Source organism: Lutra lutra, chromosome 1 (assembly GCF_902655055.1).
Source record: "Lutra lutra chromosome 1, mLutLut1.2, whole genome shotgun sequence".
Taxonomy (NCBI): Eukaryota; Metazoa; Chordata; class Mammalia; order Carnivora; family Mustelidae; genus Lutra; species Lutra lutra.
In genome coordinates this window covers 23,396,392-23,419,652 of record NC_062278.1, presented here as the reverse complement: position 1 = coordinate 23,419,652, position 23,261 = coordinate 23,396,392, and the positions used below count along the sequence as shown (strand labels likewise).

General features: G+C 39.2%; 1 protein-coding gene across 2 annotated transcripts in view; it reads left to right on the top strand.

The window, feature by feature from the left end:
- The first annotated feature begins 4,878 nt into the window (after nt 1-4,878).
- Nucleotides 4,879-23,261, top strand: part of NCAM2 (neural cell adhesion molecule 2) — a 532,785-nt gene continuing 514,402 nt past the window's right edge. For both annotated transcript variants that reach the window (XM_047721657.1, XM_047721668.1), the window contains exon 1: nt 4,879-4,994. In XM_047721657.1, coding sequence (XP_047577613.1) covers nt 4,940-4,994 — 55 coding nt within the window. In that variant the 5' untranslated portion in view covers nt 4,879-4,939. The remainder of the gene's footprint in view (nt 4,995-23,261) is intronic.

Here is a 23,261-nt window from a genome sequence, read left to right as displayed (position 1 = left end):
AAAATATGATTTCTGAGTGCTGTAATTAATATTTGGGCAACCAGCTCTTCCCATTATGATCCTTGTCATATCAAGCAGGTTCATGGCTAGCTACCACTTGATTCCTTTTTCCTCCCTCATTTTGTCCCAACTCTATTCTTGAAGTTGTGTCAATCACTGTTTTGTCAAGGTGTTACAGGTCTGTTACCGTATCTGCTTTGTCCATCATTATATTTGCCAGGAATGCCCTGGCAGAGAAAAATATAATACTCCTTGGAGTTAAGAAAATATTATTCTGGCAAGTGGCAAATTATAGGCAATTATTGCACAATTTCAGAGCGAAGTGAGCAGTTATTTGCCCAGAGGGAACATGAAGTAGCCATGAAGGAAAATGACCCCATGTATCTTGAAAGAAATTAAAAAGTAAGAATCAGTGACAATTAGGGTGCCTCAAGTGTCATAAATCTCTCCCTTCTGTTTCTTAATTTCAAATAGGATGGCTAAGAAAGTAAAGCATTTACAAAGGAAGGTGTTAAAAATCTAAATTCTACTGCTACAGTAGCTACCGTCAGATGCTCACAAATAGCCTGGCAAACCATCTAAAGTACTGTTGTACCAAGAAAGTTGAAATTATTTTCAAAGCCATGACCGTTAGAAAAAGTGGCGTTAATGGAGAAGGAAAAGCAGTAGCAGGATAATCTATTTATAGAGGTTTCAGGCTATCTGCCTACATATACAGTGATTTTTTTTCCTTTGTGGTAATAAAAAAAAGTCAAAACAGGCAATTTTCTAGACAAGTAAATGAATGGGTATAATGGTTTATGACATTTCAAAAATATAAATGAACACACAGAATGTCCCATTTGCTCATAGTATGATCTTAACACACGTGAATTCTGTTAACAGAGACTAAACAAAAATAACATCAGAAATACACAAACCGAAACAATGTTTAGATCCTGCCCACAACCCACCATTCATGCCTGGGATCTATGTGTGGATTGTAGACCTGCATGCCTTTTGCAAGAACCAGTTACAGATGGAAGAGGTAGAATCTCCCAGAGAAGATAATTTCCACACATAATGTGCCTTATCGTTTTCTATCTCTCTGCTACTCCTTCATGTTCGTTTTATTGATTCCTTTAAAACAAATTTATCTGCTTTCATTTAACCATGCATCCAGTCCTGTTGATATTTCTTATTACTCATTCTTCATAGCTTCCTGAATCCTGTTCAACTTTCTCTTATTTTTATAAATGGAATAACTAAACCCCCACCTAAATCTCTGAAACACTTCCTCAGGTAGATGGACACTATGATCATTTGTCTTCAGTGTAATTATAAGTCACATAAAGGAGGGAGGATGCATTCCTATACCTTTTATCTCCTGTCCAGTACACATGGCTTAGTCATGTTCAGAGATTTGGTACATTAGGTAATTAGCACTCAGTGTCTGCACGCGAGGAGCATGTGTCTGTGGTGGGGAGGAGGACAGTGGGTGAAGGTAATTTTTCTACAAGTTGTCCTCACACTGGCAATCTGTTGTGGAGCAGACCTGACCAAGGCAAATGTCGGGTTGTGCATCATTTTGTCAGTGCATTGGGGAACGGGTGTGCTTCTGATGGAGTCCTGGAGGGGTACTTCTTCTTTTGGCTAAGAAGCAGTTTAAGCAAATGTGGGAAGGTTTTCTTTGAGTGTCACCCTGCTATCGAGACCTCTTGGCAACATAAATTCAGGCTAACTGTGCATACAACCCCTGAGAGCCTGTGTTGATAATCTTCCCGTGGGTTCACAACTCACAGCTTACGCCTAAGGGATGGAGGGAGAGCCATTCTGGCTCTTCCTGATCATGCATGTCCGGGCTTCTATTCTGAGAGGTTGTAATTACTATTATGATATTTTAGCATAACATGGTCCCAGACTCCTTTTCCAACTCCATCCAATATTTATATTTTACACTGTACTTTTTTCAAGTTAGACTTCTCTCTGTTCTCCACACAAGCTGTGTGCTTTCACATCCCCAGGCTCTGTTTAAGCTCCTATCTGTCCTACCCATGTCTCTACCCAACTAATTTCTCCTCTTTCTTCAAAGCTTCCTAAAGCCTTTCTCAATCCTCTATTCAGAAATGATTGCCTCCTGTTGTGCCCCAATAACAGTTTTTCTCTTATGACATTTTCACAGCCTGATTTATATGATCGAATCTTGTGTTTATTCTTGATCTATTCATTAACACTATTAGCAAATTGAGGGTAGGACCAATACCTACATTGCCTTTGTATATTCCTGAGTACCAGTGATTTATTTTTTTCATTGTTTCCATACACACAGGTACACACACACCCATACACACACATACTTACTTTCCCTTTCTTTCCCGTCCTCTCTCACAGATAGTTTGTACATGGTCTTATAATATAAATCTCTACTCAGAAATCTCATTAATATCGGATAGATCATTGCTACCTTCTCTCCTCCCTCCACCATATTCTGAGAAGAATTAATAGCTAAATTAACTTAAAGAGTACCAGTGAAATTCTCCTCTGGCATGGTTCAACCCTTTGTCTGAAGTAAATGTAATTCGACTTCCAAAAATAAAGAGGGAAATCTAACCATCAAGATTGACCGGTGTTTGTGTGTGTATGTGTGCGTATTTGTATGTCTTGCACACTTGACCACTCCCGGTGTCACACTGAAAATTTCAGGTTTTGTAGTGAGGAGGCTATTTGGCACAAGTAGTATGCATTCAAATTTCTTCAGCGACCCCGTGTGTGTGCGTGTGTGTGTGTGTATGTGAGTGTTTGTGTGTGTAGCATGTCTTGACTCCTTACAGAAATCAAGAACTGGTGAGAATAAAGGAGTCATTTTCACACCTATAAATGTGCTGTTTCCACCCTTTTCTGCAAAGAGCTGACAATGACCTTACTTAAGTACAGTTGGTGCTTCTCAGATTGAGGAAAGGGTGTGAGGAGGGAGCTTTGACGAAAGAACTTCCTAAACGCATTTTCCTAAATATACTACTATAAAACCAAACGAAAGAAGAGGTTCTCAAACTGAGAGGTTCTGAGAGAGCCATTGGTTAGACTTCAGCCATCAGGGATGTTGACAGCTGCCTTTGCCTCACTCATCTCAAAAACCCATTCTAGATGCCAAGTAAGTGAATCTTCTGGGTAAGAAGATTGCATTCTGCCTGAGGAACACAAATAGCAGACAGTAACTCCTCTGCCCTGTTAGCTCCTTTCTATCCCTTTGGACTCCCTGAAGCAAGAAAACCGGCATTTCAGCATCAAATCCCAGTGTGTGTGTGTGTGTGTGTGTGTGTGTGTGTGTGTGTGTGTGTGTGTGTGTGTGTGTTGCAGGACGGTTCGCGCCGAAGGGGTGGGGAGGGGGGCTGGATTCTGAGCTCTACAGTATTTCTATTCCCTCCTACTTCCCACTTCTGCATCCTCACTAATAAGGAAATGGCCAGTGGTCTCGCGGGGTGAGAGGTGAGGCAGTTGAGTACCCTAAGGAACCAGAACAACTGCGCAGAAGAAAGGATCCATTGTCAGTTCCAGCCCGGCGCTCTGACCCAGGCCGACCCACCAGGGCCCCGGGGCCAGGGAGTGTCTGCCGCTTTCTCGCTCTTGCCGCAGGGCTTGACATCGCACTGACAAACCTTTTTTAGCCTTCCAGGAGAAATAAGGGTACACCCCAACCTTCAGAGGAGGAGAGTTAGTTCTGGGAGCTCGCCTCGGCTCCATCACTCCAATTCACACGCGCGCACACGCAGGTGTGTGCACGGGTGCTGGGCGGGCTGGAGACGAATCCCCCCGCGCAACTCGTCTTTGCACATTTCCAGGACCTCCCTTGTCGCACTCTTCTCGGGGACCTGGCCGGTGCTGTGCGCTGGGGACCCAAGGCGGAGCTCGCAGAGATGGGCTAGGGGAGACTTTGGACGTGTCCAAGGACGCGGCTAACGCCGACAGCCGAGTTTAACGCAGCCGCTCCAACATCTCGCCCCCTCCCCAATCTCTCTCCCTTAAGTACCTGCTCTTAACGGCAGTGGGTCGACGTGGATGAGAAACACCATTCACATCCTTCTCCCTACCCTCTACCACCGGAGGAGACAGGCAGTGTAGACACTAGAGGACCACTGCTTCCCCTTTACCGCGGCCGAGTGGAAAGCGTGGGAAGCGGGCAGCCTGCTGAAGGGTTCAGCGAGAGGGAAGGCCTGGGAGAGACAGAATCTTTCCCCTCCCACGCCCTTGGAGAAATGAAAGCGGCAGCATACACCCCCGCCCTCAGATTCCCCACTCCCGCTAAATCCGGGCGCGCGTAGAGCCCGGGGCAGGGTGGCCGCCCGCAGCGTCAGCATCAGCTCAAGCTGCCCACTTCCGCGAACTGGCCGGCGGCGGTGCGGGCGCTCCAGGCTGCCCTCCCTCCTCGGCCCGGGGGCGTCTGCCAGCGTGCGGGTCTCCGTCAGGCTGAGCGTGCGGTCGCCCCTCGCAGACGTGCTCGTGCCAGCCCGACCGCGGCGGCCACTCTAGCTGGAGGCACCGGGACCCGAACCCGCTTTTCCGAGCTCGACTGCGGACGAATCCTGGGGCCGCGCGTCTCAGGAGAAGCGGCCGCCGTGCGGCGCGGAGGGATACACCTCGGCCGCGCCTCCCCTCCCCGCGCCCCCGCCCCCGCCTCCCTCCCCGCCCGGCTCTGCTGCCGCCGCGGCGGCCGCTGCTGCTGTTGCTGTTGCTGCTGCTGCTGCCGCCGCCGCCGCCGCCGCCGCCGCTGCTGCCTGGATATAGTGCGGCAAGGAGCGGAGCTTGCAGTCACTTTGCGAGGAGGAGCGCGCGGGCTGCGGGCGGCTGGGGCACCCCGGGAGCGGCGGCGGCTCTAGCTGAGGCGGCCGTGGCAGCGGAAGGTTCTCTCTCCAGGGCTGGACTTAATAACTTTGGAACTGTCCTCCAGTGTCACGTCCTGAACATGAGCCTCCTCCTCTCCTTCTACCTGCTCGGGTTGCTTGTCAGTAGCGGGCAAGGTAGGAGTGTGGTGCTTGATTGCATTTACTTTCCCTCCCCCTTCCACCCGACCGAGAGGGGCAGAGGGAGGCACAGGAAGAATGAAATGAACGAACTAAAGTTACAGTTACGGTCGTTGTTAGGATTATTTTCACTGTTTATTTTAGCTGCCGCTAAAAATTGTATCTGTTCTGTAGAACCCTTAAATTAGAGAAAACACAGAATTGGAGATTGGCATCGGTGAGCAGGAGATCGAGGCAAACTGCTTCTTTTTCTGGGATCTTGGCTTGCTCTGATTTTCATGATCAAAAATTGGATGAGTATGTTGGTGTGTATTAACAGTTAAATATATGAGGCTGAGGAGGGAAAGGGAACGACGATGTTTTACAGAAGCAGCAAAAACTATCAGCATTAAACTCGTTTGTGACATATCTCTCGTGTGCAAGAAATTGAATTCTTAGAGACTCTTTTTTTTTCCCCTTTCCCAAAACCCCAATCCCTGACTAGGAAGTGAACGATGATGGTTTATTTCTATTCAAACTAAGAGAGGGGCCATGGATGTTGTGTGTAAGACGGCAAATGGATAAAACTAGGCATGTGTTGCAGTCATTCATTTTCAGCACCCTCCACCCTTGTTAATCCATCAAGGTTGAAAATTTTTATAGCGTCAGATTGTAATTACACCTGTAAGGGATGTTTTAGCTTGTGGAGAACTGGTGAGATTTTAATCTCTTGAGGGGGGGAAAAATGAATAGCTTACTAGAAAAACCTGAGAGAATTTGTGGAAGCTACCTCTATCTCTATAGAGGTAGATCTGAATTTATCTTGCTTTGTTTGGATAGTTCACGTTCACATAAAATATATTTATAATAAATGGAAACATTTTCAACTGTCCAGACAAGTTTGAACATTTAATTGGGAACACAAAATGCTAAAACATGCATTGGTGGAAGTCTTTAAAGAAAAAAGAAAATAGCTGTAATTTTGTGATGTGTAATAATTGCATAGAGTGTTATATTATTAGTATGGCACGAAAATTGTTTTTTGAGAGAACATAAATTACAAGACAAGTTAAAATATCTCCACTATATTCAATTCTAAGGATTTTCTAGCCTCTTCGGTGTTGCTCCTTTGGTCCAGCAGGGGGTGGTAGAACTCCATTTTAAAGTCAGAAATGGTTGTTTCTGTTCTCCCACACTCACTGGGTCCTTCTATCATTCTTCAGCAGGGCTTGACATTTTGGATATGAAGCCTTCCTTTCTCTGCCCTCACCTCCCTAAAGCTATATAGTGTTAATGGCTGATGAAACATGATTGGATGCAGATTTTATGCTCAGAAATCAGAATGCAAATACTGAATGTTGCTGTAGTTTATAAAGTGTCTTGGTAAGATACTGCTCATTTCCCCTTGATAATATAGAGTATGCAAAATTTCAGTCATAGAAAAATTGCAGATATATCCATCTGAAGCTGATAGTAGCCCAGTTAATTAAATCACTATTATAGCAAAGATCAACATATACTTTATGCCCTACAGATATGTTGCTTTCATTTTTGCAGAGCTGCTGATTATGTTTAACTGTTCATTTATAACATAGACAGGTATTAGTGAATCCTAAGAAGCAGTTCCTGAAAATTGCAGTTAAAATACCACTGCAATTAACTGAGTGTAGCTACTGTGGAGTAAGATGGGGACATAATAGAAAGCAAGTTTATGCAGACTTATGATTACATTAGGGCTGGTTTGGAGAAGAAATATCTCTCAGTGGTGGAGTCTGTGAATTTACATTTATAGACACTAAGTGTGTTGGAATTTGGGGGACAAAAGAGAAATCTAGGAATGTTTAAATATTATACGCAGGCACAATTTAATTTAGATCTGTATATGTGACATACCTGAAATTTGTGATTCCCCTAATTTATAATTCAGAAAGCAGGGTAATTGTAAAGAAGGGCTCTAAAACTAAAGCATGCCTGAAAGGGAGCCTGTATTCACTGTCATGAAACAGGGAAGGAGGGGAACATCATTCGGAAGATCTCTCTATCTAGTGCGATTTAAAAATGCATGGCACTCATAGAGGCATAGATGCACATCAGAGAAACTTAGCTTTTGTGAAACTGAACATGTAGTACTTCTGTGCCATGTCTCCTAATGAAGTCAGAGATGCTGGGAAACAGCTATCCTGATCTTGGAGTCTGATTCTCCTATACCAGTGTTTTGTCCTCCAATTAAGGATGCAGAAGCAAGTATCAGATACACCACTGGGGCAGTTTTTGAAAAAAAGGGATCTAGTGTAACTCATAATTTTGTTTATTCTCTTATAAATGGGGCCATGGAAAAGCCTCCAGTTCGTGATCCCTGGGCTTACCTTAGAAATACTAAAATTCCAGCTTGCTGATTTATGTTTCCAACAATATACTCGCAGGGGATTTTATGAAGCATGATTGAAGCTATTGCTTTGGAAAGTGGTGTGCAGTTAGACTGGGGAAAGGCAATGATGATGTATTCCCTTTTAAGTAGTCAAAACGTTTTGAACTGCAGCAGTTGAGCAGCATAAAATGACAGAAGTGAAAAACTGAGCAACTTAAGTGGATGCCAATACCATAATTAGCTAACAAGGTCTAATAGTTCTAACTTTCAACACAACATTATTGTTCTACTGTAGTGAAAGCCTTTTTTTATTACAGCAGGAATACGCCTTTAAAAGTCTCTCATTTCCACTGCAAGATTAATATCTAATGAAGTAAGGTTGGGATTTAATTGTCAAGTCTGAATTTCACTGTCAACTGAAAGGAGATTCTATAAATCTTAACTTCTGCTATTATTTTTCTTTGTATTCAAAACTTGTTCACAGTCTCCGTCATCATAAATCTCAAGTAATAACCTGAGTCTGTGATTCACAGTGTATTTGCTGTTTGGATCTATGTAAACCCAATTGCCAAACTATAATACGTATGTTGCTGCTTTCCTGAAGCTATCACTTTCTAAATTTATTGTCCTCTCTTTTTAAAAAATTACTCAAGTGTGATTAATAAACATCTATTAGTGGATGCTTATTCATCCAGTATGATGAATGCTTCTTATCAAACATAAATAGGATTTTTGTATGACACTGTAAGGTAAGAACAGAGCTCTTCATCTCTTTTGCAATCCAGTTCAACCATACAGTTAGAATACTTACCTAAGCCAAAATCATGGGGAGGGGGAGGTGAATTGCCCAGTTAATTAGTTGAACTTAAGGCTCTCTGCTTACATTTTCTCTTTCTGGTGAAGTATTAGTAAGTCATCGTTCATTAGAGACATGTACCTTCTAAAAATAAAGCGTGGGGATGTGTATGTGTGGGTGTGTGGGTGACTGCTAGTTTCACTTCTATAGGAAGTGTGGGTGTGTGGGTGACTCCTAGTGTGTGGGTGACCGTGAGTTTCATTTCTATAGGAAGGTCTCCACGAACCTGTCTTCAGTAAAGGCTGTTCATAGACAGCCTCTCTCACGTCCGTTTTAATCTACTCTGCTCTAATTCTTTGATATCAGCCTCTTTTGGAACATTTCTATTGAATCAACTCCATATGCATTTGCACTTAGAGAAGACAGGCTGTGTGAATTAATAGTTATTGTCAATGAGCCACCCAGAGGATTTCCTTTCCTGCTTTATGTCAAAGGAGTTAAACAGTGCATTTGGCCACTTCAGTTTCTAATGCTGAATTGGAGCCCAGGAGAATAGCAAGAAGGGAAGGTGGTGGGCCCCTAGGGGGTCCAGGGAGTCTTTTCAATGACACAGTGGGCTAATGTTCTTCCAGAGGTAATGTCCCATCAGAGAAGCAATTAATGGAAGAAAATAACCTCATTCAGTACAAAAAGAAAGTCAAACTTCATATAATTTAGTAAATAAAATGGCTTTCTTTCATACATAGAGCTAGTTTGTAATGGGACTGAGAAATGCGCTATAGAAATGGAGGCTGGTAACCAAGCCTAACAGTGTCATTTGTTTTTGTCTATTTCCTTGGGAGGCAGGAATGTGAATGGAAACAAGGTTGCCAATCAGAAGGCCCCAAGGAACTAGTCTGTTGCTTTCTCTGGCTTTTGACATTTGGGAAATGATTTTAATTTATCTGTTTTCAGAGTCACTCTCATAGCAGTGAACTTTCAAAAGTGTGAAGAAAGGGATTGATAAGTGGTAGCGCAAGTTTGAATTGCTTTTGTTTTTGTTTGTTTGTTTTTGTTTTGGTCCAGAATTAAATGAGTCCTCTGGGTGTTGGTGTATGCAAAATTAATTTAATAATTTTAATATTCTGATAAAGGGGTATCATTGTTTTTCAAATTTTATTAATCTAAATTCTAAATTCCCTGTGCCCTTAATACTCTCCCAATTATGCTGAAGATGGACCTATTTAAAATATTATAAAATAGCTTTAATTTTCCAAATCGTATGCTATGAGAACACTTTGAGATACCCCCAAGTGCTTGTATGCTTTCATTAAATGTAATCTTCCTGAGCTTCATAGAGCCAAAGTATCTTTAATTGTTCAGCAAATAAAAGTGCTTCTATATGACATCATTTAAAATATTTTAATAATTTTTAACTATTTACAAAGTTATAGTTATAATAGTGCTGATTCCAAATGCCTATCAACATACTTCCTGGTGTCACATATGCACTTGGGCCACTAACAGTTCATCAACCATTACAAGGCATTTTAGAAAGCCTCGATCTAATGCAACAGACTTGTCTGAGTTTAAATAGTTAAGAGGTATGATAAGGAAGTTTAAGAGTATTTATAAGCATAACAATCAATAGATGACAGTTTTAAGGATTTCAGGTCAGTTGGTCAGAATTTTCTTGGCTCCATTTTGTTATTAAAAATAGCACGAAAGCAGAGAGAACGTTGGATTTGAAATCAGAAGATTTAGACCATTAAGTCTCTTGACTTTGAAAGAGTAACTTAAATTCTCAGAGCCATCATGTGCTTATTTGAAAATCTGACATAATTATCTCTGATAGTTGCTATACTGCCATGAGAGCAATTGTGATAATAGATACGTGTAGGGCTCCTATAAAATGTCAACCCTGTTATGCCAGAGATATATTATAAATACAGATAAATCTGCTGTGGTTTAAAAACATTCCATTTATTCAATTTTTTAAAGTCATCACAAACTTCTCTATGGATAAAAACAAATATTGAGGGGGGCAGAGATAATTTATTCATTGATAATGGTGGCTCATTCATCATTTACTCATTTATCAAACATTTATTGAATGCCTCTAGTGCCTTAGACACCTTATTCAGCAGCATTCCTAGGAATGGTTATATAGATTGTGCGGTGAACAACTCCAGGGGGCGCCACTCACGGTTGTGGTGATAGAATGCATATTTATTTTCACAATTTTCCAGCAGATGGCAGTAAAGAGTCTTGAGGAATGGGTTTCTTATTGTATCACAGATCCCTTTCATGGGCCAGCACCAGGTTGATATGAGTCTGGAGAGGCTTAGGGTGGGCACACAATTAGGATAAGTGATTTACTAAAGATCCGAATAGCAGCGAGAGCTCTGGTCTCTAAACTCTTACTTCAGTTCTCTGAACACCAAACTTTTGCAGTGGTTTAAAAATATTAACATTTCTTCAGCTCAAAATAATAATAATATTTAAATTTTGTGCCATTTTGTCAGTTAATTAATTAACAAATACTTGTTCAGGGCTTACAATGAGTATAATGCCACCATTTTGTAACCCCATAGACCACTGGCTCAAAGTGCGTTCACTTCCTTGTAAGGAACGATCAGCAAGAATCCAAGGGACTATTAACTATTTTATGGTGGAAGAAATTGAAATGCAGAAGAATTACCTGATTTGCCTATATCAGTTATAGTTAGGAGTTATCTGGATTTAAGATTAGATTTTCTCATTTCTAGTTCAATGCCTATCTTTTAATGTATTTAATGTTTCGTTTGAAAATTTGCAGGTGTGTGGAAGGGGTCGTGCATAGAATCCAATGCTGATAGTTGAGAAGGCAAAAAATATAAAAGCCAATTAAGCATACGAGGTATCAATAAACTGGTCAACAAAATGTTGCAAAATGAGAAAAGATATATAATTAATTAAAAATTAAGGGGTATAAAGAAGCCCTTAAGAATTCGACACCTAGAAAGAGCTAAAATTTGTTGAATGTTTGCTAACTGCCAGGGTCTATTGTAAGCACATTACATTGGTTTAAGTAGCTTAATATGTACAACAGCCCTCTAGTTATTATCATCTTACTATTCCCCTTTTACACTTGAGGGCTGTGAGGCACAGAAAATTTAAATAACTGTCTAAGGTTGCATAGCCAGGAAAGAAACATGGGAACTCAGGACATGTACAAAAGACTTGCCCTTTTAACCAGGGCACTACCTTGCCATTCACTGAAGCAGAAGGGGATTCAACATGGAAGAGGGAGAAGATAAGACAAAGAGTTCACAACAGGTGAGCATAATGTGAGAAAGGATGCCCTAAGTGTTCAGAGGACAGACATAATCCCATTCATTAAGAGTTCGGAAACCTGAGTTGTTGGACTTGATTATGGAAATATTGATGGGACTTAGAGGCATGAAGGCCTTGAGTCAGGCTAGGTGTAGATCGTCAGGAGCCATTGTTCCGGCAGGAAAAGAACATGCTTAACATTTTGTCTGTTTTGAAGTCTCCTGGCCAGGCATGGGGACTACCAGAGGGAAATGAAAAAAGGAGTTGAGGGTTCATGTCTTATGTTCTTTGAAAAAATTAATGAATCTTAATAAGGCATTCAATTTGGGAGGATGAGAGGCAGGTGGTACCTGAAATCTTAAGCCTTTTCATGGAAAGAATGGTTATCTTAATAGAAATAGGGAAATAGATAAGTAAGACCACTTATTTTAGGTGAGAAGGGTTTGTGTTCTTGTTTTGCTTGTTTGTAATTTTCTACATTGATACGTTGAGTTTCGGGTACAAATGGAGTCTGGATGGAAATGTCATCAGTGACTTTGGAAAGGCCAACTGTTGATCTTTTCATTTCAGAATATTTCTCCACTTTTATTTAACTTTGTTCTCTTGTTCTTCCATCGCTGTTTGTGCTAATATTATTTGATAGGTGTGTGTCTGGAATTTTGAGTAAAATTTCAAAAGCATTTAGGTCAAATTTACTTTTATTATATATTCTTCATTCATTTTCACTGCTTATGTGTAGCTCCCCCTCCCCTTTTTTTTAATTCTGGGGAAACAAAAGAAAACATGAAGAAATAAGAAAATAAAAAAAGAAATGAAAATAGCTAAACTAAAATCAAAAACCAAAAAAAGTTTGATATGAAATATACAGACGTGGACATTCCTTCTGTTCATCTTCAAGGGAACTAATATTTCTGAGTGCCTCCTGTGTGCCAAGTGGACATTCTCACTCATTGTCTCACTTAGTCCTGATAAAAATCACCTTTGATAGATGATGTCTTGAGACGGAGAGTGTTGGACTGGCCTTGCGCTATTATGTATGTTCTGTGGCTGACACCCAAAGTTGCCGCTAATGTGCATCCTATGTATTGAAGATACAATTCTGTTTCTTTGTGTGTTTCTTTGATACAGGATTGGTTAATAGGGGGCTGATGCAGGAATTGTGTTGTTCTGTATACCACTTCTTCAGCCCATTCATTTTTGAAGTGATCAAGAGCAAGCTTTCTCACTATTAAAGAGAAGGCCTTAGCTTTCTATGAAGATGTTAATAAAAAATATGAAAAATCAACTCAAGTGCTTTCCTTTACTGCGAGGATTTGTTTAACAGTTTAAGAACCATCTTGATTTCCAGTATAGTACATATCTGGGAATACTGAGAATGCTGCTAAGAAAACTGGAAATCATTTTCTCCTTTGTAAAATGATGTATTTGTTTTTACTTTTTTAAGGGCTACACCCTGGATCATAGTTTTCATTTTAAAGTGAATGCCCTTCAGGCCTTGTATCTCAAAAGAAGATGAAAGTACTAGATACAAGCATCGTTAGAGATTTGACTGTGCTGGTATTTTCATTACGATTGTTATGGTAGTTGTTAGTGCTTGGTTACACATTTCTGTAGGTTTGGAATGTTCTGACCTCTAATCCTGTCTTTTCCCATAAGCCATGATATTTTTTACTGCATAGTTTTGCAGACACCAGCGTTTTCCAGGGATGCAAATATGGTGTTAGCATAGAAATGCATGCCGCCACTTGTAAAATAAACTGATGTAATAAAGCTAAGACTTACAGTAGAGTACATCCTAATTTAAGAAAATAAGCACATACACTTTAAGTATTAATGAGTGTTGTGGACAGTTTTTCTAATATTATAGCTTGTCCATTCTCAACCAGCTGTTTAATAACTACGGTATTACTTTTTTCTGGTTACTTTTATATTTATTGCCCTCCTTAATTTATCTCTGATTATTATCATTTACCAATGACAAATATTGAATATACCGTCTGAGCAGAACAGTTGCAACTTTATGTTATAGTAACAGCATTCTGTCATCAATGAGAGAAATGTGAAACACAGATTATGTAAAAATTAAAATATAACATCAAGTATATGCCATAATCTGTCAAAGTACTGATCAATATTGACCTGTTTTATTTAAATTTTCTGTATTTACTTATGTAAACCATTTATAATTCTCTAATGTTTCTAATGCCAGCTGAAATTAAGTACATTTTCAATCCTATTCATTTTTTTAAAATGCACTTTATCTCACAGAATCACTGGTTTCGTCCTACCTATTGGATAGATTATATACTAATATTTTAAACTAGGTTAAACTTTGGAATTATCAAAGGGTTAGAGTTACATTGTAGAATTTAATGATTTCAAATGTATATATTACATACTAAGACGTACTAGGTAACAACAACTTTGATGGTCAACTTAAATTTACCTACTTAAAGTCCCACAATTACCCTGAAATGAAGGTAGTATTCCTGATTTAGAGAAGAAGAAAATGAACCTCTAAGAGGTCAAGTTACTTGTCCAAGAAGAAAGACTTGAAAAATGGTTGGCTTAGGACTTGATACAAATATTTTATTCTAGATGCAGCATTTTTCCTATAACAATGTCTGTGCTTTTACAGAAATATATTTTACTCCTATTAATGGAGCAGTTTTCATAAATAACTTATTCGTACAGTAGATAATTTATGTTACTCTGCTCTTCAAAGTTACTTTTGGACTGTATTTACAGGATACATGCCAGTCATTTTAGAGGACTCCCTTTCACTTGACTTATTTGGGAGTTCCTAACTTAGAACTGTTAAGTTAAATAATAAACTGTTAAATAATAACTTAGAACTTCTACCTTTTAACTACCTGTTAAGTTAAATAATAAACTGTTAAATAATAACTTAGAACTTCTACCTTTTATTCACTTGCAGGATCCTGTTTTCTTAGCCTCATTCTTGTTACTATGTACACCAAACACTTTTTTTTTTTTAAGATTTTTATTTATTTATTTGACAGAGAGAGATCACAAGCAGGCAGAGAGGCAGGCAGAGAGAGAGGAGGAAGCAGGCTCCCTGCTGAGCAGAGAGCCCGATGCGGGGCTCGATCCCAGGACCCTGAGATCATGACCTGAGCCGAAGGCAGTGGCTTAACCCACTGAGCCACCCAGGCTCCCCACACCAAACACTTTTGCACCATTTCTGAAATTCCCAGATTTGGGCCCTGTGGCAACACAGCCCATGTATTTTACAGTTTTCCTAACTTTCTTTTCTTGGACAATTCCTATTGTTTTTCTTCAAAACTCAGCTTAGCCATTTCATCACTGAAGACATCTTTCTTACTCTCAACAAATATACAGTAATCCCTGTAAGTGAAAAGTAAAAAATACACACACACACACACACACACACACACACAGAGTAATCCCTGGCCAGTGTGCAAGACACGGAACACCCAGTCATGGATGGTAATGTACCCGAATTCTGCATGTCAGACTTCACTGTAACTGTATGTGACCTTTTGTCTGAACTCTCTGAGAGCAAGAATACCTTTCCATGCTGGCTTGCCATTAAATACAATGTACTTGGTTAGGGAGTTCACTGTAAATTCTTATGTGCATTCCTGAAACATAGTAGATGTTTAGTAAATATGTGCTAAATGAATATTTAAATATTACCCAGCAGGAGTAAAACAAACTAACTATTTAAAAGTATATTTAGTTTTGACTGTTGAGAATATATTATCTGTTGGTTTGGGTATTTGTTTTAAAAATTTTGTTTATATCACTACTGCATGTGATAGGCCTTCAATAAATATTTGAGTATCTGTAAAATAATCCAGTCAGAAGGAAAGAAAAGATGACCTGTTTTACCTCCTGAACTAAAAATAAATTAGGGAATAAAGCAGACTTTTAAATCTTGGTATAAGATTTCTTATTTTGAAGCCTTATCTGGGACATAGGAGACCATTACATTGTTGAGGTTTCAGAGTCTTCACTACATAGAAATAAATGAGGGAGATATAATATGTTGATAAGGGTATAAGTAAACAGATTAGATATTGTCAATAGTAAATGTCTGATATGTCAATAGAGCAAGTATTTAAAGTCCTCAAAAATCAAGATAATCCCTGGGGTTAATTAAAAGTTGATTATTCAGTCAATGATTATTGGATGCCAATTCTAAACTGTATATATGGGAAGACAAGAAAGATAAGAGTATTTTGCCTTATTTTTTCATAGGCACTTGGATTTTGTTTCTTTTTAAAAAAATGAAATTCAGTTTAACCTAAAAACATGCTCTCTTGTCTGTTAGCCATGTTTTGTCATGATTTTATGATATTTTCTATGTCAGACTTCAGTGTGAGAGCGTTTAAGTTAATTGGACAGAATACATTTTCAGGTACTCCTGAATGTCTTTATCACAAATTTATTTGTCTCCCTTCCATTAGCCTACTAATGTTGCCAGTATTTTGTAAGCCACTTCTAACTTGAAACAGTTTGCAATTAGAGATATGACCACTGCTTCTGATTCATCCATGTTTTACTTCCATTTCCCTCCTCAAATTTCACATAATTTATAAACACTTTAATTGGTTATCCATTTGAGTCCTTTTATTTCATAGCCCCCTCATAAGCCCCAAGGTAATGCATTTTACCTCTGAGGGTGTTGTGCGTGGTCTGCAGTTTAGCAACAAAACTCAGCACAGGTTATTAAAGGATATTATGCCATTCTCTGTGCTTTACTAAAAACTTACACAGCCATATCCAAAGTGGATAGGAAGTGTTCAACTCTAGTATTCTCATGATATTTAAATAATACTTTGTACAGAATACTTAGTACAGAATCCTGAATAATTATGAAGTACCCTAAGTTGCTAATGTATTTTCTCTTTCGAGTCCTTGTTCTGTTTCTATTGTATGAAACATTTTATTAAAAATACCTTCCATCCTACCCTGTGCATTAATAGATTATTTGGTGAAAGGTGACTTCTCAAGGAGAATGTCCCTCCTTCTTGCTAGGAAAATCAAAGGATTGACGTCATTGGGGTGCCTGGGTGGCTCAGTCGGTTAAGCCTCTGCCTTCGACTCAGGTCATGATCTCAGGGTCCTGGGATGGGGCCCCGCATCGGGCTCTCTGTTCAGCGGGGATCCTGCTAACCCCTCTCTCTCTGCCTGCCTCTTTGCCTACTTGTGATCTCTCTCTGTCAAATAAATAAATAAAATCTTTAAAAAAATTAAAAAAAAAAAAAGGATTGACATTATTGACTATGGCGGGGAAGGGGACTTACTTGTTACCTTTCCCTTCTCTCTTCCTGTTTAGCTGCCTCTCAGAAGGCATCTCATTTAGATGTCTCCACATCTCAGGTGATGTACCTAAATGTGGATGTGTGATAGGAGAAGGGAGGTTGTCCTAAGAAGTATAAATTGTCTTTGACTAATAGTGATTCCAGAACACATTCTGACTCCTGAGCAGAAAGGCATACAGGGAGCTAAGAATGAGAAAGGAGAGTAAATACTGTCAGTAAAGATCAATCCCTGTTTTATTTCAAGGGTAATTCATCAGCTAAACAGTAATGAGGGAAGGGGTGGTGGGGTCAGACTTTGAAGAGCTGGGATAAAGTGTGACATGCCTGCAGAGGAGAAGGAGATGCCCAACAAAACAAAGAAGGACTACAGACATCCTTGTGTCCTCAGTAAACACTGTCTGTTTGTAAATATTGAATGAATTAATTGAATGAAGGAAGCATAAGAGATAAACAAAGCCAGACACTAGTTACAGTGGTTAAGGACAGATTTTAATCGGTAATATACCATATTGGAAAGGAAGTTTATTACTGCATTCAATAAGGTAACGAGCCTAGTGTGGCCTGAACTTAACTTTGCTTTGTGCAGAGGTGACCCAGGCATTCTAAAGGCACAATGAGGGAGTAGGGAGGAAGGTGCATGGGGGCTCAGTGGAGGCAGGGAAGTGAAAACTTACAAAAAGCAGGAAGGAGTGGTTTGGTCTGTTTGAAACCCACCTGGGTTTTTAAACTGATGGTTAGCAAAGTTAGGCTCCTACCCTCCCACAGAGGTTGGGAGATAAGAGTCCCATCTTGAGGTATGGACTGAAATAAACAGAAGGTCTTTTGCAGCCTTGAGTTTTCTCAGGCACTTTAAGTCATCCCAGGGATGCCCCCTTGAACTGTTAAAAATAATGTTAGTACTTCATTCCAATCTTTATAGGTAAGGGTTGAGACCTAGTTGAGAAGAGAGCTCAGCGGAGCCTGGTTACAGTTTGGCAAAGGGGAGAATGTCAGAAAAAAAAAAAAAATCTGTTAGTCACCCTGCCAAGTACTGGGTTACCTCATTTTTATATTGACTACATATATATATAGGATTTCTGAAAATTATTTTACAGATGAGGGAACTGAATTTCATAAAATTTAAGTGGCATCTAATAAGTCAAGGACTTGAAATTCAAATTTAGTTAATATTTGGTTCTAAAACTTTACTCATTTCTGTGACTGAAACATGGTGCCTTTGAAGCGGCTAGGGATAGCTGAAGGGAAAAAAGAAGTACTAGGAGTAGCTTTAGTTTCAGTTTTTTACCACTCTTTCTGGCTATTTCTTTTGAATAGCTCAACTCTAGGTGAGTGACTACCAATTAGCAAATGAGTAAATCTTTTAGGGACCTTAAACATTAATGAGCACAGAGAACCAACAGGATTTAGAAATACAGGGTTCATGGTGGTTGTAAGGTGGGGCAGTTTGATTGTTCAGGTTAGTGTAATTCTTTAAGGACTATATAACATTAATATTTAAATATAAGCTATATTTTTAAATGGCTTCTCTTATTATAAAAACTGGAGTCATGAATAATTCAGTAAGTCATCTGTTTGTGGTTGACTTACTGAATACTTTCATAATAAAATTACATCAGTTCAGGATGTTTTTCTGGTCAAAGAAGAAAAGGATATATTTAGACGGACTTAAAAATAAAAATCTGTGATAGCATGTAAGAAATCATCCGGAGGCTGGTTGGGACTGCAAGTTTCTCTTTAGTTTTGGGTATTTTTCCTTAACTTTATGGAAGAAAGTTATCTGCAACAGTTTCATGTATCATGTTCTCTCAATAAAATCTGAAGTTAGGAAGGATAATTATATATGTCACTGGCCTTGTATTATGAAAAAAGGTTAAATTCTCCTATATCATCCAGGAGACTTTCCTCAGTTCTCATTGGCTAGAATTGTGTCATAGGAACTCCCCGAAACTAATGGCTGGTGAAGAGAATACCATCACCATGATTTCACCTGATGAATCAGCTCCTTTCTGTTGCTGAGGAGAAGGTCAACCTCCCTTGAAGTATCTGATCCTTCCATCAAACTCAGTGTTCATTTACTGAAGAATGAGGGAGAGGAAATAGGGTGCAGTGTGTGGTTGGGTGTGACTGCCACGGAAGAGTTGAGGGGCCCTTTTTGACAAAGAATGTAAACTGTGTCACAAGTCAGTATGTATTAAGCACTTAGAGTGTGCCATGTCAGTGTACTTTGTATGTGTGATCTGATATAATTCTTCAGACTTTCTTATGAGGACGATTCTGTTTTAGAGAAGGGGATGGGAACAGATTTTGAAGTGTTTGAATGACCTGTCAGTCTCACAAAGCTGCCCAGTGGTGACGTTGGGATTGGAACACTGGCTGGCTGGCAAGAGTCCTCTTTCCCTGCCAGGTCCCTGTAAAAGGAAACAGCTAACATTGGGCATAGTTTTACTATTGTTAAGGTGAAGAATGGTAGGTAAGATACTAACTTCCTTTGTGAACAGGGTGTATCTTGGGAAATCCTGAGAAAGCTGTTACACTTGATCTTACTTAATATCTGTGTTTACACATCTTTTACTATCTATCTTTTTATTTTTAAATTGTACAGATAATGAAATTAAGAGAAAGTGTGATAAAACAGTTTACCCAAGGTCACATAGCTATGAAGGAGCCTAGTGGGATTTGAATAAAGGCATACTTTGACTCTGAGGGCTCAATTACTTTCCACTATACAGTGTTTAAGGACTGTATATATGTATGGCAGGGCTGGGGTAGTAGATTTGGGATAAAACAAATTACATAAACATCACTGGTCTTCCAGAATCTTATGATATAAAAGAAGCTAATTTTTTAAAGGAAATCTATTTCATTTTCATTGTTTCCACCACCCCCCCCCCAAACCCGACAGGTGGATAATATTCTCAAATTTAAGGGGGCCGAGGAAAAGTAGTCATTGGATTCTGGAAGAGATGGATAAAAAAATAGAAATAGAGGCTAGGATCTCCTTTAAAAAGAGAAGTGGAAACTGAAAACAAAGAATATTGGTTTGATATAGACTGATGAGACTGGCTAACTATGAGTAGAAATGAGAAGATTCACCAATCAGGGTGTTAATCTACTATATGCCTAGACCAAGATATGAACCACACCAGTTCCTGACCTCTAGATGGTTTCTTCCTGAGACTACACAATGAATTAAAAGGCAGGATAGTGATTAAGATGCTTGGGGTATAAAACCCTGTGCGTGCTCTGCAATTACTTTTTCTTAGAAAGCCATTCTGCTTCTTCCCACCCCTCACCCCCATGCCACGTACTCTCACCAGCACTGTTTTTTATGAATGGCCAAATATATAAAATTTTATATATATATATATATATATATATAGTGTGTGTGTGTGTGTGTGTCGGAGTGTGTGTGTGTGTATACCTACGTATACATATATATGTAAAACCTTAGGAAAATCATTTCATCATTCCATGCTGAGTCAAAATGCTTGCTACATTTATTCCATTATTTTCATTAGGGCTGAAATTCATGAATATTTTAAGCGATTTGTTCTTTGCTGCTTTTTGCCTCTAAGAAGGAAATGTACTCCACAATAAAACATTGGACTTATTATTCACACTTAGTGTAACTGAAGACTAATTAGCTAGTGTTTAATTTCTCAAGACTACAAAACAATATCTGTTGTCTCTCTGTTACACAAAATGAACAGCTAAACAGCTCTCCCACCTTATTTTTTTAAACAAACTCTCAGCACACAAACATTCATAATTTATGATGTTTTCCATCAAAACATATTCCCTGAATATAGATAAAATCAGCATTTGGAGCATGGATGCTTTGGTTCCAGCTCAGGGACTGTGATTGAAATGCATGCACATGCCTGAAAAATTCTTCATTTTCATTTTCCCCAATTTCTAACTGAAGACATGAAGGCTGCTAAGTTTCTAGCAGTGTTATGCTCTCTTTTACATTGCATTGTACAACTGAGTTACAACATTTGTTTCAAAGCTGCTGAACAAATTATTTAAAGTAATTTGTAATATCACAATGAGGACTGGATCATAAAATTGTAGATACACATTCTCTTGTATCTGTGTTTGATTGCCATGTCCCTTTTGAGGATTACTAAGTAGATAATCTGCTTCTATTTCTGATGACAGAGAACAAATTCATTTGTGTAAAGAGCTTTTCTGAGATATGTTGCTGATGTTTTTCATATAAAGAATTTCTGTATTTGCAGGTATTCAAGACAACCGAGTTTACTTATTTGCAGCCAAGTAATAGTGTTCAAATTAAATAGTTTCTGTTAACTTTATCATTGACTGGTTTATGGTTTTATGGAAATAAAAAGTATTTTGAGAGGAGCTGTCCTTTTTCAATAAATGGCATTGAATGGTCCCATTTTAAAAGATGTCTTTGATATTCTTTTAGTCCTTATGGTTTGGTGACAGCAGTCAAAATTGTTTCTAAAGTGTTCAGAATTCACATCGCGTGGCTGGTTGTTGAAACGTTCTGCCTGAATGGTTGGGTACTAAATGAATTCATGCCAGCCCATGGCAGTTTCAGTCATTGAGGCCAATGGCTGCTTAATGCTGGGGCAAAACTCTTTCCCATGCACAAGTTGATAGTGGTTTCCTGCGAATAAATTTGGATCCTGTGGCCCAAATGATGTCTTCAAGAAATAACTCAACATCTGTGTTTTATTTCCAGCTCTGTTCCATACTCAGTGAAGCCCAGATCTCTACTTAGAGCTAAATATCTTTACATTCCCTTTCGCGTCAAAGCAAAAGTTTTGTTAATTTTACTTGCAAACATTTTTACTTTGATTTGTGGGCATGCAAATGCTTTGAGCCCTCAAAATAGCCTTTCGTCTCGGAGGCTGTGTGGTGAAAAGCACAGAGTCTGAACTCTGGCAGATTTGAATTCAAATCCCACCCACCCACTTGTTTAATAAGAGATCACAAACAAGTGATTCATTTCTCTATCCCTTCATATTCTCATCTGTAAAATGGGAATAATAATAGCATTACTTACATAGTAAATGTTCAATTAATATTAGCTATCATTATTAATATTACTATAAAGCCAAGGTATAATTATATATTTTTTATAATTTATTAACCAGCCTTCCTTAAAAGGCTTCTAAAGCATTTGGCTCTATGGAAAACAATGCTGTGGTAAAATGTCAGATTTTTTTTTTTTTTTTTTGAGGTAATTATTAGTTTTGGAGAGCTGTGTTACCACCGTGCCATTGATTACATTCTGTTTAGTTTTCCCACCCATTGCAAAGAATGGATGGCAGGCCACTAGTCAGTTTGGCATTTGGGACTTTTATGGTATCTAGAGTCTCTTCTTTTTCTTCTTTTTTTTCTTTAAGATTTTATTTATTTATTTGACAGACAGAGATCACAAGCAGGCAGAGAGGCAGGCAGAGAGAGAGGGGAGGAAGCAGGCTCCCTGCTGAGCAGAGAGCCCCATGTGGGGCTCGATCCCAGGACCCTGGGATCATGAGCTGAGCTGAAGCCAGAGGCTTTAACCCACTGAGCCACCCAGGTGCCCCCAGGTCTCTTCTCTTCTTTGTCAGCTGTTTGTTATCGTGGTGTAGGGCTTCACAACTGAGGTAGAATGAGGAATTAAAGATAATTACACCATTTATTATGTGACCAACTCAGAACTGTTTTAAATCCTGTATCTAGTGCCAAGCTCTGTCTTGTTCTCTAGGACTTTCCTCCTCTTCCCATAACCCTACTCAGACTCATGTCTGGGGTTAGCTGGAGGTTTATTGTCCTTGTTTGTTTCTCTACTCTTATCCATCACCTGTTTTCATCTTTCCCAACAACTAGCTGCAGTTAATCTCTTTTTGGGGAATGGGAAACTGTCTGTAGAGCAGGTGCACTCTTCCTTCTCCATGGATCATGTTTTATAACCTCTTTGTTCTGAGTCATCAGTAATTGATATTTAAAGGGACACTTGTTGTGAAATACTCTTTTCTTTCAAGTGACTGGATTTTAACTCTCAAGTCCTAGCATTGAAAGCTACCCATTCTGCCATGCTCTACTTAGAAGTGCTATTTGAAAATCAAAGCTGATGGTGACATGTTGGCTCTCCACTCTTGAACTCCCTGTTCAAGCTGGATGGCTCAGCGGACCGAGTGCAAAGCCCTGGGCAGCAAGTTCAGAGAGCTGCAAGGTGATACTCAGTGGGTAGACATATCAGAAGGAAATGGAAACATGACAGAAGGGACAATGAGCAAATTATGATCATTGTGTTTACATAAAGTAGAAGGATTGATTTGATCCCCAACTAGAAATTCCAGAATAATTTTCTAGAGGTAGTTTTTAGACCCTTTAGAAGATGACAGTTTTGAATTCTCTCAGTTTATCATATAAAATGAAGCTCAAACCTTGTTTCATTTGTGAACCCTTTCTTGGTCATTCCAAACTACCTTTCTCCATTATAAATCACCAGAATATAGATTAGTACTACCCATTTATAATCTCATATAGTTCTGGGT